This window comes from Rattus norvegicus, chromosome 10 (genome assembly GCF_036323735.1).
Source record: "Rattus norvegicus strain BN/NHsdMcwi chromosome 10, GRCr8, whole genome shotgun sequence".
NCBI classification, from domain to species: domain Eukaryota; kingdom Metazoa; phylum Chordata; class Mammalia; order Rodentia; family Muridae; genus Rattus; species Rattus norvegicus.
The window spans coordinates 41,970,070-41,988,799 of record NC_086028.1 but is presented as its reverse complement, the minus strand read 5'-3'; the positions used below and the strand labels follow the sequence as shown (position 1 = coordinate 41,988,799).

Sequence of the window (18,730 nt, the reverse complement as noted above, 5' to 3'; positions counted from 1 at the left end):
GAAAAGTTATGAATACAACACGAGACTTGATATCTCCTTACATTTTAAAAGCCTCTAAACTGGGGGAGTTAGTTCAGTTGGTGAAGTGCTGCTTGCTTTGCAAGCACAGGTCTGAGTTCACATCCCTCGCTCATACCCACATTAAGAAAAAAATTTCTTAGTGTAGCAGGGCAGGTCTGGAATCCCAGTGTTGAGAGGGCAAAGACAGGAGGGTTTCTGAGGCTTGTTAGCCAGTCAGTCTTGCTAGATTAAATCATGGAGTTCCAGGTTTGGTGAGAGACCCTGTCTCAAAAAGTAAGACAGAAAAATGATAGGGAAGACACTTGATTTTGAACTCTGTCTCTATGTACATATGTATGTGTTTCTTCATGTACTTACATTCATGTGTACACACACACACACACACACACACACACACACACACACACACACTCACACACACACATTCCAAATTTGGTGAACCTGTTTCTTCATCTATGAAAATAGCTCTGGCCTGTTTTTTATTTTTTTTCTTGGGGTTTTGATTGGATTGTTTAATCTATTTGATACAGTATGGCTACATCTTCTCTTCCCAAAGAGCAGAGCAAATCCTACATCAGCTCCAGGGCAGTAGTCCTTAATCTCTAGTGGACACTTATACCCTGAACCTGTAAAAATGTAGACCCCCTGTAGTAAACCTAGAATTTTTTGATATACCAGTGTCCCAGGGGTCCTAATCTATGAGGTCCAGCATTTGTCAGTGAGATTGATTTCCCTGTAGGTCACAATTTCAGGTTCACTCAGTATATGGCCCAGCTACTCTGTGGAAATTGATAGTCATCACTTCTTGGAAACTGGGCTCAAGCCAAGCTACTGAGGCCTCTCTGTGACTCCTTCTCAGACTCTAACTGAGGCTTTTATCAGGGTGCATGGTACAGGATCCCAGACTAGCCTTCACTGCTCACAATCTCATAAGCTTTTTTATAAAAGGAAGTCTTTTTCCCAAGAGCATTTTAGGGGTATTGGAATCTGGCTTGGGCTGTTTCTTTTCCCTTTGTGTGTGAGTTTTAAAGGTGTCCAGACAGCTCATCTGTATCATGTAGAGCCCAGAGGTCAACATCCCTGCTTTTCTCTATCTCTCTCTACCTTATCTTTTAAGACAGACTCTCATTGAATCTGTAACTCACCACCTGGTTGGACTGCCTGCCTAGAAGGCTCCAGGGAATCTTTCCATCTTGACCTCCCAGGCACTGGGGATAAAAAACATATTTTTTTTAATGTGCTGCTGGTATCTGATCTCATCTTCATGCTCGTGCAACAAGTACCTAACCCACTGACTTCTATCTCCAGTCCCAAAGCTTTGGAAATGGACCAGTGTTAGCTGTATAGAAAGGTCTTAAAATAAAGAAAACTACAGTTACTAAAAAAGTCATACAACCTGCACATCTGTTATAAGTAGATCACATTTATTTAATATATAGGATCATTATTAGATATGAAACATTGTTTTGGGGCTGTATAAATATTAGATTTATTTTCTTGATGTCAGGAATGTCATCTGTGAATGGCATCTAAATACACAACTATCTTGTTGGTTAACTGATCTTTAAGATATTTAGGTCCCAGAAAAAATCCTAAATTTTGAATCAAAAATACTGAAAATAGTTGCTTAGAATTTTAAGGAGGCATTCAGCATGGATTTAATTTGTGGCGATCTCCATTAGACAAACTACTTCATTTGTTCACAGAGAGATTTGGAGAAGACACTGGACCTACTCTTAGTTTTTTTAGGTCTAGGTCTTGGTTTGTTCTCTGGAACACTTCTCTTCAGGCCTCTGCTTGCTCCTTTTATTTCTTGGTAATTTTAAAACACCTTGGTGGCTTGAAATGTCTGCTTCTGACATGAATCCACATTGTCAATGTGTGAGAGAGGAGGAGAGGAGAGGGCGGGGAGGAGAGGAAAGGGAGGGGCAATACCCACCCTAGATCCTAGATCACAGCATGTCCAGGGGCCTCAATACTCTCTTACAGGAAACAGGGAAATGCATATATTCAGTCAGGACCAGATGATCTTCCAGGCACAAAACCAACCACACACACAGCAGGACGATCGTAAGATGCAATTTGACCTGACAGGATGGCACAGTAGGGAACAGGCTGTGGACAGGCAGAGCAGAGAAACCCTGGGGCAGCAATATGCAGAAAATCACCACATCTTCTCAGCCATAGCCCCAAAGCCCAGGCAGTGCTCACAGGTGCTCAGGGGCCACCAGGGCAATCTAATCTCCAGGAACTCAAGTGGAGTATGAATGGCAGAGAACATGCCAGGGTATCTGCTCTTGACTCTGTCTGGCACAGCTCCCATTGCCTTTCCCACATCTTAATTAACTGCCCATGGAGAATCCAGAGAATCTGGATAGCGCTGTCATGAGGACTGGGAGCTGGATTCTTCTGAGAAGGGGTGAGGAATTTCATGCTCTGCTTCCCCCTTTTTCTGCCTAGGGGGAGCAGAGGGTGACATCTCCCTACCCACCAAAGTCTTTGTCAGTCACAGACATGCCAGGGCTCATGGGATTTCTCCTAGCAGTGCCCTTTTGTAGGTAAAGAAACTGGGGCCTGTGGTGGAGCAATGAGAACTCTGCTGTGGTGTCTTGCATGGAGGAAACCCCTGAACTCCTGGTGGCACATGTGTGTTTTTCCTCTCTCCAACCATCTTCCTCCCTTGTTATATCTTGCCAGGCACAGGAGCTTGGGCAAGTGACATAACCTTTCTGAGACTCACTGTTTCTCTTTAAACAATGGTGTTAACAGTTCCCATGGACAGAGTTGCCATGGAGACAACACATAATCATAGGTAAATGCTAGCTTGGAGCCTGGCAGGAAGAGAACGCTTAGGTGGTGGGATTACTATGAATACTTGTGTCTTTTTGTTTTCAAGATTACTTTAGTGCTGGGGTGCTCAGTGCATGGCTGGCTTCTCACCTTATTAACAACAGAGACTTTGACAAAGGCTGAAGGCCTCTGCTTCTTTACTTGTTCTATCTGACCATTCCCAAAGGCCTCATCATGTCCACTGGTCTTCATGTGTTCTCCCTGATCTGGTACTTCTCTTCTCTGATAATTTCCTTCACTAGATCATACTGTTCATTAGGGAAACAGTGTCTGCTGTGAGACAGCCAGAGGAGGAGTCAGATACAAAACAGTCCCCTTTATAAGCAGTTAGGGTTACAGGCTCAAGGAAATCAAATATGAATTGGCAGGGACCTCACAGAACACAGAGGCTGCACAATACACTCCGTGAGTGAGTGCAGGGTCTGAAATCCAAATGCTCTGACCCAAGCTGGTTCATCACCAGTCCATGTTCTATGTATTTCCATGTTATTCCTCCTTGGAACTTAGCTGAGCCCCACCTCCATGTTTCCTGGATCCTGAGCATGGTCACTGGATCCACCAACAAATCAGAATTCCCTAGGTATATTCAAATTAATGGACCATGTCATTCCAGCTGAATGACTAATTTACACACAGCCTTCTTCCCAGGGTAGGAAAGCCTCCAACCTGGAGTGCTGCTTAGCAACCCATGCAAGGAACTGTTGCTCTACCTCCCAATAAACCTCACTTGATTTCTCTTCTCGAGCCGTTTTATCTGTCATTCATTGCGGTCATGAGGCAATGATCTTAGAGACACTGGCTAGGGATGACTTTGGCGGCCATTGTGAATGGCAATTCCTGGAAAGAAGCAGTCTGCAAAGGCTGAATAGACTGATTAGACCTACTGTGATGTAGAGATGTTGGAACACTGCAGGTCGAGAGCCTAATTACAATTGATTGCAGTCTAGCTTTAGCCCATTAAATAGCCATTCTTTGTCCCTCATTTGTGTTAGACCCAACATCCTGTCTCTAAGATACAAAGTTGGATCTAACAATGGATACGTTCCCTGTAAAATGTGTTAACAGAACTCTAATTTTCCATAAACCAAAGGACTGAGATTGTCATCACGTAACCTGCAGGGCCTATGGTTGAGGCTTTTCTGCTTTGCAGTAACTGTCTCCTTAGTGTTTCTACCAATGCATTTGAAAAGTGGCCTGACTTAAGAATTTCTTAGTTCTGTTACTACAAAAAATTTCCACATTGGAACACAGGGTTTGGGGTGACCAGAGTCTGTGTTCCCAGGTCATGGTGACTTATACTTGGCTCTAGAATTAACTATCTTGTATTTCTTTTGAGGTAAGAGCTGTGTTTTTGTGTCAACACCAGCAAGTTTCTGACCCTAACGCGTGGGATCCACCAGGAGTCAAGGAAGGCTCCTTTATTCTCAGAGAAGCCATAACGAGAGGGAAAGCTATGAGTTCCGGGAGTGATCCTCGTCCACACACTTCCTAAGTCATTCTTTACTAAATGACAGACTCTGGAGAGTGGGAATGGATTGTGTTTTCTGTCATTTGAAGCACAGACTAGTATATGACAGGGGTCTGAACCAACCCTGATATTTAAAGCTTCTATAAATGTAGAATTCCACTTTCCAGGGGTCTTTGAACAGCTGAGAAATGTTCCAAATATTAGATTTTTGTCTAGGGGTTGATTAAGCCATGGCCACATGAAGTAATCTTTTCCTCACTCACAGTTGCTGTAAGGGAAAAGGCAAGGACCACCAGAACTTGCCCGAGTCTGAGGCCCTCTAGGGCTCCCTGGGTGTCTGCTCCAGGAGAGTAGCAGGCACCCTAATTTTCATATCTCCAAAAGAGCTTATAGGGCCATGCTACCAGATTTCAAGACATCAGGAGGCTATAGTTGGCAGATCCCCTACCTGTAAGGTGGATATAGCTTTCCCAAGTGGACCTCTACTCTTTACCTCCTCCCCCGGTCCTCTGCAGGTCTTCCCTACCTTTTCCTTGGCTTCTCTGCACCATCCCACTTCCTCCCTAATGTACCACCTCCTCGAAGTCATACATTAATGAGAGTCTTCCTCCCTCCCTTGAAACTCAAGGCACCCTGCCTTGCCACCTGGGAATTGCCTGACTACAAGGGGTATGAACTGTTTATCACCTATCTAGCACAAGACCTCTCCTTTCTGAGTTCTATGAGAAGAGACTAAAATTCTTCCCCAAGGACCCAAACTCTCCTCGGATACCCCACCACGCTGTCTGTCTATGGCACTAATTGTTCTTCTAACAATCTTTCACCCAAAAGGACAATACACCTCAGTAGTCCTCTTGAGCCTCAAAACCCAAGAACTTTCACTGAGTTTCTCAGATTGTATGAAGATAGTTATTTTGCTCCCTGTAATCTCACTGTCTGTCTGTCTGTCTGTCTGTCTGTCTGTCTATCTATCTATCTATCTATCTATCAATCAATCAATCAATCATCTATTTATTTTGTGTTGGTTAGAAAGGAACACAGAGCCTCCAGAGTATTTCCACCATGGAACCCTCCTACCCAGCCCCCACACTCTTTAATGAAAAGGGAAATGTAACGGAGTGATTCCCTTCTGAGAAGGTCTCGGGATCAGGGATGCCCTCACCCTGAAGAACTCCTTAGTGGAGCCTGCTTCCAATGTCCCATAAGCAATTTCCGTCTGCTTTGCCAGGTCCTCTGCACTCTCAATGGGAGACACCATCCTCTCCACAGTCAGGAAGGCAGCCAGGTTGGCTGTGTACGAGGAGATGATGATCAAAGTGAAGAACCACCAGACGCCGCCGACGATGCGTCCGGACAGGGACCTGCAGGTCAAAGGGGAGATGGGTCAGAGGCATGGACATCCATCACAGAAGACTCTGGGGAGGAGCAGGGAGCCAGCAGAGTTCTGCCAGCACAGCTGTCAAACCCGATTGCACCCTCCGCTTTGTAAGGAAGAAGCGAGGATTCAAACATTAGAGAGATGCCGTGTTTCCTTCCTTGTCATGATAAGGAACTGTGGGGTCTCTGCCCCTTGGGTGATAATGTGTACAGGGAATCTTCACACTTGCTTTACATGGACAGACATATCAAGACATGTCAGCAATGACACAGATGTGTCAGCACTTGTCCACAAGCACCTAAGACATGTGTAAACACCCTTCAAATGCAGTCAGCACCTACATGGAATATTGGTACAAAGATAGCCACGTAAATGCAAACTCTCTCTCTCTCTCTCTCTCTCTCTCTCTCTCTCTCTCTCTCTCTCACACACACACACACACACACACACACACACACACACACACACACATGATGGACCTGGAAATAATAAATGGCAGCCATCTCATTTTCTTATTAATGTCTAGGATGGTGCTGTAGAAGGAGAGGGAAGGAAGACAGTATCGAATATAGGCACAGAATTAGAGTAACCGTACTGTAGTCACAGTGGGGGAAAATCACTGCAGGAGATAGGCAGTCCCTCCACTGACCAACACAGAACACAGAAATGGAGTTTAGAAAAGGTTAAGCTGAGTGTGAAGTTATACACTTGTGATTCTAGCATTCTGCAAGTAGAGGAGAAGAGGTAGAGAAGTAGGAGGATCAGAGGTTCACTTTTATCTTGGGCACACAGAGTTCGAAGCCAGTCTGGGCTATGGGAGATCCCTTTTCAACATCCAAACAAACACCACACACACACACACACACACACACACACACACACACACACACACACACCACAAAGGAAAGAAAGGGGCTAATACATGAGATGAAGTTTCCCTGTATATTCCTGTGGCCTCTTTCATGTACCACAAATAACGAAGAGAACTAGAATGAGAGCCACAGGGGCCTCTCTCATTCTCTGGCGCTCCCCAGTGACTCCACAGGGTGGTGTGGATTCTCCTCAGGGTGACTTTGGAACCTTCCAGGCAGGAATAAGGACACTTGAATCAGTGTCAATCAGACAATTGAATCTCATGCTGGGAAAAGGAAAGACTGGGACCCTAGTGCCAGCCAGAGGAGGAGGAGCTTGTGTCCCAGGAAGATTCCCCCACTGTTCTAACAATGCGAAATAGACTGGAGCTGAGGCTCCGATGGATGGGGGCCACATTTTGACCAGGTGTGCTTAACTTAAAACTAAATACCACGTACACACTGTAGAGGGATATTAGGGAAATTATCACAGCTCTTTGTTCCTATTCCCCAAGTGACCACATCGGATTCACCTCCTCTGTTTGCTTTTCACGTTTTGTTTGTGTGTTTAATGGCCATGTGGAGGATGAATGGTGGAGCCTGGCTTGCTAAGGCTGCCAGAGCCCAGATCTGACTCTAGTCACTGCATATGATTCTTAGGGAGTGTGATGGTTCACACTGACCATCAACTTGACGGGATCTACGGAGATAGGCATCTGGGAGTGTCTGTGAGGGAATTTCTAGACTGGGTTAAGTAGGAAGACCCATGCTGAATGTGGGCAGGGTCTTAGGCTTAATGAATTGGGAAAGGTGAGCTGAACCCTGGATGTGATATGAGCAGCTGTCTCACATTCCCACCCCGCGATCTCTGTATTTTTCCCTCCATGATGAACTGTACCTTCTGTGTGAGCACAAGCAAACCTTCCTCCCTTAAGCTTCCTTGGCGGCAATAGGAAGAGTAAGTAACAGAGGGGTGACTTTGCCCAGCCCGGAGAGTGGCAAGGATGTAGCAAATCTGGAGGGCATTCTTCAGAAGCAAAGAGGCAAGCAGAAGCACAGTGGATAGTCTAATGCAGCACACAGTGGCATTTTCCAGGGTATGTGGACAGTATGGGGAGCATTGCCTGGCTAGGGTCAGGGGTGTGGAACCTATTTGAGGGCCCTTCCAAAAAGTCCATTCTGAGGCTGAGTAGGGAGTGGAACGTTATCATCAGCCATTGTCTTTCAAGCCAGGAGCTTTAACTCCAAATCATCTCTGACAGAGACGTGGGTCTAGACTGTTCCTTCCTTTAAAAGCATGTCTGTCATCCCTGTGAGACAGGGGACAGAAGGGACACTTTCCTGGTCCCTTCAATCAGCCAGCCGTACAAGGTCATGGGCATGACTATTTCCCTTTTGTCTTTACTTTTGAACAGCTATTGTTAAAAGGGTCTGGGGAAGAGAGCTATGAGGTCCTGACTTCAAGAGTTTGACTCCGAACCATGGGGAAACAATGTCCATCTTGCCTCGTTGCTGACTTGAGCTCTCTACAAAGAGATGCCCAGAGCCGGATGATGGGCTCTGGCCAAACTTGCAGGTTCTGCTGATGAAACAGCTGCATCTAAGATGTGAGTCTCCATGGGATCATCACGGCACTTTGCCAAGTGCATGCTAGGCCTCTGGCAGAGCTGTAGTGAGTAATTGTCCCAGCTGCTGGTCACCGACATAGCTCTCCAGTTGGGAGTAGCCCAGAGGTAGGAGCTGGGGCTTAGTTAATGGCTCCAAGGACAGCCCAAGGCTCTGCAGGCTGGTGTGTGGATCTATCACCTGCAGAGCTTTCATTCACAGAAGAAAGCCACTTCCCGTTAGAGTAAGATCATACAGGTTTGGCATAACCACAGTTTGTAAAGTAATGGGCGAATGTTAATAGTCCCGCTCACTCACTCATTTATCGTATGGTGCAGTCTTTGAATTAGCTTGCTTTTCTGTTGCGATAAACACCATGACTCAAAGCAACTTGGGGAGGAAGTGCGTGCCACCATACCCAGCTTCTTATATGAGTTCTGGAGGTCAGATTTAGGCCATTATGCTTGTTCGGTAAGCCCTTTACCAACTGAGCTACTTCTCTCGCCATATATAGATCCTAGCTCCATATAGATCTTTTGAAACCAAAACCAGGCTCATGATCTTCCCTGACCCTATTTAAAACCAGTCATGGTTAGAAAATAAAATCTAAATATTTTTACCAGGGCTTGTGAGATGCTTCCTGAATGACCCAATTCTAATAGCTTCTAGGGGGCACTCCCCAATTACATTTGTAGTTTTGAGAGAAAAAAAATACTTCCTACTGTGGTGGTTTGAATGAGAAGGGGCCTCATAGGCGCACGTATTTAATCCTGGTCACCAGTTAAGTAAGAAGGATTTGGGAATATTTAGGAGGCATCTTCTTGGTGGAGTGGGTGTGTCACTGGTAGTGAGCTGTGAGATTTCAAAAGCCTTTATCATCTCCATGCAGTGTGAGTGTGTGTGAGTGTGTGTGTGAGTGTGTGTGTGAGTGTGTGTGAGTGCGTGTATGTGAGTATGTGTGTGTGAGTGTGTCAGTGTGTGTGTGAGAGTGTGAGTGTGTATGTGTGTGTGAGTGTGTCAGTGTGTGTGTGAGTGTGTGTGAGAGTGTGTGTGTGAATGTGTGTGTATGTGTGTGTGTGAGTGAGTGTGAGAGTGTGTGTGAGTGTGTGTGTATGTGAGTGTGAGTGTATGTGTATGTGTGTGTACAAGCTCTCAGCTACTGCTCCAAAACCATGCTTTGCTACCTGCTCCCCACCATGATGGCCATGGATTCTAACCGTCTGGAACCCTGACCCCCAAATTAAATGCTTTCTTTTATAAGTTGCCTTGTACATGATGTCTATTCACAGCAACAGGACTAAGAAACCCACATCAGGACATTTGCACTCGGCCCTAGACCAGGGACTTACTTCCTTGAATTTGCCCTAAACCTGCTTCTGTAAACCCTTCCCTTGGGGTTTCTACTCAAATGTCACCCACTTTCACACATGCCCCCTGAAGTAGTGTTTTGGCCTCCTGCTTCTCTCACCTTGCTTTTTGCTGTCGTGCTTATTAAAGTTGAAGTGACATTTCTATAGTCACATAGGTTTGCCAACTCTGTGACCATCTATCTCCCCATAGTGGTAGGTACAGGTCTTATCCATGTCACTTCTTGCTCTTTTCTCAGCATCCAGGTATGTAATGGATACACACGTTTTCTCAGGACTGTACAACACAGCATGATGGAGAATATCTAAGAGGTTTTCCTTCAAGGGACTTGACTAATAGAAGAGTCAGGACACCTATGCACAAAAGCCCCTTTGGTAGCTATGCTTGAGTAGAGCCTACAAGGGTCATTCATCATGTGCTAAAAAGACATGGCCTACTAGGACAAATCTTGAAAGGCATCCTGGCAGAGGTGTCACCTGACTGGGCCATGGAGGCAGGCAGGCTGTCTTAGTTCGGTTCCCATTGCTGTAATAAAACATCATAACCAAAAGCAATGCAGGGAGGAGAGGGTTTATTTTATTTTACCCTTCCTGATCACAGTCCAGCATCCAGAAAAGTTGGGCAGGAGCTGGAGACAGGAGTTGATACAGAGACCATGGAGGAGAAATGTTGGTTACTGGCTTGATCTTCATGGCTTGCTTTGCCTGCCTTCTTAAGGAAATCGGAACCACCAGCTCAGAGGTGGCCCCACCCACAGTGAGCTGGACCTTCCCACATCAATCAGCAAATCAAGAGAATGCATTGCAGACTTGCCTACAGGCCATTCTGGTGGGGACATTTTCTCAACTGAGATTCCTGCTTCCAAAATGATTCTAGCTTGTGTGGAGTTGACATTTAAAACTAGCCAGCACACTGGCTGTGAGCATTCTGCATTGGAGAGGCATTTCCTGAAGTGTGAACTACCAGTGAAGTTAGGAAAGAAAATGTGAACACATGGCTATTGCAGTCCCCACAAACCACAGTAAGCTCCCAGCACCACGTTCTACGTGGGGGGAGGGGGGGCATCTGAGCTGCACAGAGCGTTTGCTGCCATTTCTTCAATCTCTATTCTCTGGGCAGACCAGGTGTGAGCATGGCAGTGGCTTTATCAGGAACCTGAGGTTGAGAAAGACAGAGTACTTGACGTTACAAAGCCAGTGATTGAGCTCGCGGGGACCCAAGATCTGACATCAAGGCGTGACTCCACCTGTGTTGAAGTTGGACTCTGCCGAGCTCTTCCCGCCCCCCGCCCCGCCCCCACCATCTTCTCAAGGCTAACTGCAGGCCCTGACTCTCCCTCACCCCGCAGTTCCTAGAAGAGAATATTTGGCGTCACACTGCTGTTAAAACGAGGCTTCTTCCATATATAATTTGGGCTTTACATACATAGAAGGATTTCTTTTATAGCTGCCACTGGGCAGCCCATAGCAAGAAAGCATATGGTTTTCCTGCATGTTGAGTGGCCCGCCCCAAGCTCCTGATCCTGCGGATTCACCCGCTGATTATCAGCGTCCAGGTGAACTCTGAGGGCCTGGGACCTTTCCTCAGTTCTCGTTTCTCATCGATGGCCCAAATGCCTGGCATTTGAAGTCTTTAAGGTTGCGGACGTATTTAAATATAGTGTGCTGTGGACTTTTTAAAAATAGCCCCTAACTCATGAGCAAACAGGAGGCAAATGAACAAGGCACACTTCTGCTTTAATTAACATGTGGTTATCTTCAGCACAGGACGCGTATTAGCAGTAGCTATTTCACTTCAAATAATCGATTGAAAACATCCCATTTGTCAGGTACCATTTTACCACAGCCGGTTCCCTGCACACTCAGCCCCTCCCTCTCACTTCTCCCCTGCTGAGCCAGCTGAACAACCACCCTGGCAGGGCCAGTGTTCCTTTCTAAGCTCACCGGGAGCCCTATTCATGCCTTCAAAGGGACGCTCAGCCTGTCTGAGCATCTAAAATGGCTAAGTGGGAGCTTGGAAGCTGTGTGGACCACCTGCTGTCCTGCCCCTTAGGAAATTCCGAGCAAAGTCATTTTATATTTCTGAAGCCTGTTTTAACTTTCAGCAAGATGGGGGTCATAGTGGGAGCCCCTAATGGGGTTTGTAAGGCTGAACTGCAGACTCAAGGCATACCTGGGCCACAGTAGACACCTGGACACGGTGTCTTGCTAGTATTCAGAGTGAAAGACGGCCTGGAAGCAAGTTCAGCCAAGGATGCTAAGTGAACAGTGACATTTATTGACAAGACATTTATTGATTGATTTTTTTTTTTTGAGACAGGGTCTCAGGTAACCCAGGCTGGCCTCTTACTCACTTTGTAGACCAAACTAGCCTTGAACTCACACCCTTTTGCTGGGGTTCCTCCCATATGTTGTGCTCTCCAGTGTGCACCACCACAGCATACAAAGCTGATGATAAAGAAGAAAATAGACTATAGCCTCATTTAAAAGACCAACTTTTCAAGGAATTGTGGTCAGTGCCTACAGTTCCAATTACTTGGGAGGCTGGGGCAGGAGCCTCTCCCTTGTTGCAGCCCACAAGTTCTAGGCTGTAGTGTTCTGTGATCCATGTCTGCATTCAGCTTGACAGCAACACCATGGCCTCCTGGAAGGGGGGTACCACTAGGTTACCTAATGAGGGGGGAATCTAGCTCAGGTCTGAAATTGAGTAGGCCAAAACTGACCAGCAGTGGGACTGAGCCCACAAATAGTCAGTGAATTCCAGCCTGGGCAACACAGTGGTATTCATTTTTTAAAAAATTACAATGAAAGTCTAAGTTAGATACTGTTTGGAGAGTTACACCAAGGTTAAGAGCTTCATTTAAAAATGACTAATTTTTCAAAATATCATCAGTGTCTGTGTCTACGTCATGTGCATGTAGGTGCCTGAAGAGGCCAGGAGAGGAAATCAGACCCCTGGGAGCTGGAGTTTCAAGCTGGTGTGAGTTGCCAGTGTAGATGACGAGAAGTGATCTTAGGTTCTCTGCAAGAGTCACAAGTGCTCTTAACGGCTGAGCCATTTCTCCAGCCCCAGTGGACCTGTGGCAGTTCTGTAAGACCTAGAAAGCCAAGCACAGTGCTCAAAAGTCTGGAGTGTTGCAACAGAAGATCTGAGTTCAAATCCTACCTTCATCCTTTCTAGATATGGGAGCCCAAGAAGCTAACCTCACCTCTTGGATCCTTAGGCCTCCATCTGTTGTATGATCAGGACTTGGGTTAACCACTCATATTGTATTTTTTAACTCACTAATTTGGTGGATGATGGGGAATCTGGAAGAGTGAAGGAAAACTAGTGAAAAAAAAAAAAGGTTCTCCGAATGGGTAATATGAAGGATGACAGAACATGACAGTGTTAACTGCCAACTCAAACTGGATTCACTTTGGAAAGGTATCTCAGTGAGGGATTGTTTAGATTAGGTTGGGTGCTAGCCATCCAAGGGAAGAATTTCCTTAACTGAGTGAATTGATATGACAAGACCTGCCCACTGTGGGTGGCACCATTGCCTAGGCAGGGGCTTTGTGGACTGTATCAGATGGAGGCAGTGAGGTAAGCAGCAGCATGCATCCCATCCATTGCCCTCTGCTTCTTGACAGTGGATGCAATAGAACCAGGGATCTCAAGCACCTGGTACTGCGGCTTCTCTGCACTGTAACTTGTGACTGTGTGCTGGACTAAACCCTTCCTTCCTCAAGAGGCTTTGTCAGGATTATTTTAATCTCAGCAACTGGAAAAAAAAATAAAGGCAGAGCGGAAGGTTGGAGAAAAGTCTTAAAGTGTGAATAGTTTGGGAGCATCTATTTTAGACAGTGAACACAGCCTGGAGGAACGCAGGTTCTGAGGCAGGAAAAGGTTTCATATGATTGAAATGATGGGCACCACAGGACATGTTTGGAGATCGAACAGTGGGTTCTAGACTGAGCAGAGCCCTGAGCTCAGGTGTAGACCCCTCTGAGAGGCCCCTTCTCTTAAAGACTGCCTGCCTGGAGCCTCCATGCACACTTCTCGTTTCTTGGATACTCTTGCATGGGTCATGAGTTCCTTCCTGCTCCTCACAGCTTCACTTGTGACCACACCCAACGACAAAGCCGTTAGCAGAGTTCCTATTCCTTCATCAACTTTTACAACCCAATACAGTCCCAATATCTGTTGAAGGAACAGGAAACCTCACGTACAGTTTGTCCCGCTTTCCTGAGCTATCTATAGAAGAAGAGAAGTAAGTGCTTGGTTGATGACTCAGTAGGCTCGTCGCAAAGCTTTAGAAGACAATTTTGGAAGAAGTGATAATTCAGATGCATCTACAATCCTCCCATGGTTATAAAATCCTGTTCCTTCAGATATCTTTGCAAAGTGATTGTCAGGGAACACGTTACGTATGGCACAAAGTTAAGATAATAAAGTTTGTGTCTTTAAATGTACTGTAAAAAACTGAAGTTCCCACAAATTCTGACAGTTCCCCACCATTGGCGAATCACTGTCGGAGATCTCTCTGGGTTATCACAGGCACAGAGCATCTGCTTCGATCTTCCCATTTCTTCTTCAAGAGTTCCCACCAAGCACAGCCTCCCTCTTGACAATACCAAGGCTAGAGACTGACTGGACTCTGGTCTTGCCCTAGGCTGTACATTGGGAGGAACAGGCTCCAAAGGACCTTCCTTCTAGTGTTCAGGAGATTGAGGGGGTGTGGTTTTCCTCTAAAATCTCAGGAGATGAGGGTCTTCTTCTACATCTTTCTAAAGAAGGCAGGAAACACTGCTTTCATCAGGCCCCGGTTCTTGGCATCCTTCTCTACCATTCAGCCCCCTTTCTGTGCTTCCTGCATCCAAGAGCATGAGTTAGTTCCTTTCCACGTGCATGGGAGATGAGCCAGGCGGCATTGTAAGCTGACCTCTGTCTTGAGCTTACTCAAGCCTGTGCTCAGTTACGTAGGGGAGCTTACCTATGGTGAAGTTTAAGCTGACGGTCTTACCTAGTGGGCCTGCTCCAAGCATGGAACTCATGGAAAGAATCTTCTTTAGTAGGAGACAGAAGTTGGAGAGACTGAAAGTGTGTATGTGAGGGCTGAGGTCAGGGATTGTATCATCAAGATGAGAGGGACTCAGTACCCGGCACCCTCACCCAGTGAGATCCTCAAAAGCTGAGTGGTTCCCACTCATAGTCAGCAAGACAAGGGCTCCTGTAGTTACTAGGGAGTAAATTCTGATGGCAAAGGGAATGTGTGGAAGAAGGTCCTGAGCTCTGGGCAAGAGCTCAGTGGTTGACAACTCCATTGCAACTGTATGAATCCCCAGCTGAAAACCAAGTCAGAACATGCTGGCTCTGACTCCAGAATTGGGGCATAATATGTTAATATGTTGAGTTGGGCTGGTTATTTTACAAAATATTATAAAATGAATGTAGGCTGGCTATAAACCATTACAACCTTTCCTTCAATATCTCTCATGTCTTCCATTTGGGGATGTCTGCAAGAAGTCAGTTTATCCCCCTTCTCTTTCTCTCTTCTCTCCCTCTCTCTGTCTTTTCTTCTCTTCTCCCACCCTCCTTTCTTTTCTATAGTGTTATATGTGGAGTCCAGAGCCTTGCACATGAGAGGCAGATGACTCACCATTAAGCCATTCCCCCAACTTCAACTTTGTGTTTTCTGGAAAGCATGATAATTAAGGTAGTAAGGAAAAAGGTACCCTTACCAGTCTGCTTAGGCTCAAAGTTAAGCTACAAAGATGAGGCCATGACTTTGGAAAAGTTACCTAATCTTACCAAGTGGGATGTCAGGGGCAGAACAATTTGCCCTCAAAGTCACCCAAATCCTAACTCCTAAGACCTATGGATATATTGCATTAAATAACAAAAGGGAACTTTTGGAGAATTAAAGTTAGGGATTTTAAAATGAGGAGTGGCCACAAGGTCATCAGCTTGGCCTCTGAAAGTGGAAGAGGAAGTCAGAAGGGTTGGCTGATGAGGTGAGACAGAAGGACAGGGATGTTCTGCAGCAAATCACAGGGTGGGGTGAGACCCTGCATGGCCATCAGAGGGAGAAGAGAGGTTCAGGGCTGAGGATGTTGTCTAGAAGTCAGAAATAGCCCCTAGTGGACAGCCACCAAGAGAAACAAGGTTGTTCTTAAAACCAGACATTTTGCTAAAAATCCAAATGTTCAAGGAAACAGGTCCTTCCCCAGAAGTCCCCGGGTAACAGCATCTTAACCCTTTGATCCAGTATTGAATATTCAACCTAAGAACTACAAGCTAATATATTTAAGTTGCTCCAAGATGCTCAGTCCTGTCATAGAAATAATAGAAAAACAATCACAGGGGTGGGGAAAACAAACCCCTGTCAATCGGCAGAAACTGCTCTGGGGTGGGGCCAAACCTTGCCTCCCTTCTTACTACCCCAGACACGCCCACGTTCCTCCTCCTCCATCTGTTATCAGCTGACACTCTCAACCTCCCATCTTGTTTCTTGATAGATGTTCTCAAGAGATTTTCCCAGTTTATTTGGTTTTATATGGAGGTCCTTGATCCACTTGGACTTGAGCTTTGGACCTCCACATAAAACCAGATACACTGAAACTAAGAGAAGAGAAAGGAGGGAAGAGCCTCAAATACTTAGGCACCGGGGAAAATATCCTGAACAAAACACCAGTGACTTAAGCTCTAAGATCAAGAATCGACAAATGGGACCTCATAAAATTGCAAAGCTTATAAGGCAAAGGACACTGTCAATAGAACAAAATGGCAACCAACAGATTGGAAAAAGATCTTTACCAATCCTATATCCGATAGAGGGCTAATATCCAATATATACAAAGAACTCAAGAAGTTAGACTCCAGAGAACCAAATAACCCTATTAAAAATGGGGTACGGAGCTGAACAAAGAATTCTCAACTAAGGAATCTCAAATGCCCGAGAAGCGCCTAAAGAAATGTTCAACATCCATAGTCATCAGGGAAATGCAAATCAAATCAAAACAACCCTGAGATTCCACCTCACACCCGTCAGAATGGCTCAGATAAAATATTCAGGTGACAGCAGATGCTGGCAAGGATGTGGAGAAAGAGGAACACTCCTCTATTGATGGGGGCATTGCAAGTTGGTACAACCACTCTGGAAATCAGTCTGGAGGTTCCTCAGAAAATTGGACAAAGTACTACCTGAGGACTCAGCTATACCACTCTTGGGCATATACCCAAAAGATGATCCAACATATAATAAGGACACATGCTCCACTATGTTCATAGCAGCCTTATTTATAATAGCCAGAAGCTGGAAAGAACCTGGATGCCCTTCAACAGAGGAATGGATACAGAAAATGTGGTACATCTACACAATGGAGTACTACTCAGCTATCAAAAACAATGACTTCATGAAATTCTTAGGCAAATGGATGGAACTAGAAAATACCATCCTGAGTGAGGTAACCCAGTCACACGCATGGTATACATTCATCAAGAAGTGGATATTGGCTCAAAAGCTTGGAATACCCAAGATACAATTACAGACATATGAAGCTCAAGAAGAAGAAAGACCAAAATGTGAATGCTTCAATCATTCTTAGAAGGGGGAACAAAATACTCACAGGAGGTAGAGGGTGGGAGGGACTTGGGAGGAAGAGAGGAAGGGTAGGGGGAAAAGGGAGGCAGGATCAGGTATGGGAGGAGACAGGATGATGTCATATAGAGGTGTATGATGAACAGAGGTGTATAGCAATGGGGGATGGGGAACTGGGGATAGCAGCTAGCAAGTCCCAGATGCCAGGAAAACAAGAGGCTCCCAGGACCCAACGGGGATAAGATTAGCTGAAATGCCCAACAAAGTGGAGGGAGAACCTGTAGAGACCATATCCAGAGGTTAGGCAAGGCCCCCAGTTGGTGGATGAGCACCCCACTCATCTCCAAATTTTTAACCCAGAATGACTCCAGTCTAGAGGAAATACAGGGACAAAGTGTGGAGCAGAGACTGAAGGAAAGGTCCTCCAGAGACTGCACCACCTGGGGATCCATCCCACATGCAGAGACAAAACCCAGATAATATTGTGGATGCCAAGAAGTGAATGCTGCCGGGAGCCTGACATAGCTGTCTCCTGAGAGGCTCTGCTAGAGCCTGACAAATACAGAGGCAGATGCTCACAGCCAACCATTGAACTGAGCACGGGGATCCTAATGGAGGAGTTAGAGAAAAGACTGAAGGGGCTGAAGGGGTTTGTAAACCCATAGGAAGAACAACAATATCAACCAACCAGACCCTCCAGAGTTCCCAGGGACTAAACCACCGAACAAATATACATGGAGGGACCCATGGTCCAGCTGCATATGTAGCAGAGGATGGCATTGCCTGGTATCAAGGAGGCCCTTGGACCTGTGAAGGCTCCATTCCCCAGTACACCTGTCCTCAATGAAGATGTTGACTTGGCTACAGGGTTGCGATTTCTCACTACATATTTGTCCACGTCACCAAAATTACAAATGTAAAGTTGGCCCCGTCTTTTCTAATTGTCCATTCACCTCTCCTGTGCAGGTCAGATCCTTATAACTCAATGCTTTCTCTCAAATTTTATCACTTGCTGTCATTGTCACTGTCTGTGATTCACTGAATACATTTCTTCTATTGGTATAAACAAAAACAAACAAACAAAAACCCCAAGACCAACCAAACAAGCAACAGCAACAACAAAAAAATCGGATTTCTCCAGCTTCAAATTCTGCCTCAGAAGGTGTCTCCTCCAAGAAGCTCCTCTCAGTTTCTCCACCAGGACGATCTCTACAAATGCCAATGCTTTACCAGTGCTTTTGGTAGATGTTATATTTACTTAAGCTCCAGGCTGTGGGGGAGAGATTTTTCTCTTTTATCACAGTCTAAATGCTGTGATATGTTAAGGTATAATAAAAGACAGACACAAATCCTGAAATCTTGGCTTAAAATCAGTAAAGTTTTGAAAAATATTAATATTTTTTAGAACTGAGGACTGAACCCAGGGCCTTGTGCTTGCTAGGCAAGTGCTCTACCACTGAGCTAAATCCCTTATCCCGAAAAATATTCATTTTTAAGATATAATTACTTCATGTCAGTCTTCTGTTTTTTCTTCCAACCCTTCCTATAATCCCATCCTCTGCTCTCTCTTAAATTTATAGCTGGTATTTCTTTAATGGTTTTAAGGG

The 18,730-nt window shown here is 45.5% G+C and overlaps 1 protein-coding gene across 2 annotated transcripts in view; it reads right to left on the bottom strand.

Annotated features, from left to right (window-relative positions):
- Gria1 (glutamate ionotropic receptor AMPA type subunit 1) overlaps positions 1–18,730 on the bottom strand; it is a 319,566-nt gene that overhangs the window by 41,306 nt on the left and 259,530 nt on the right. For both annotated transcript variants that reach the window (XM_063269677.1, NM_031608.2), the window contains exon 12: positions 5,502–5,700. In XM_063269677.1, the coding sequence (XP_063125747.1) occupies positions 5,502–5,700 (199 nt within the window). The remainder of the gene's footprint in view (positions 1–5,501; positions 5,701–18,730) is intronic.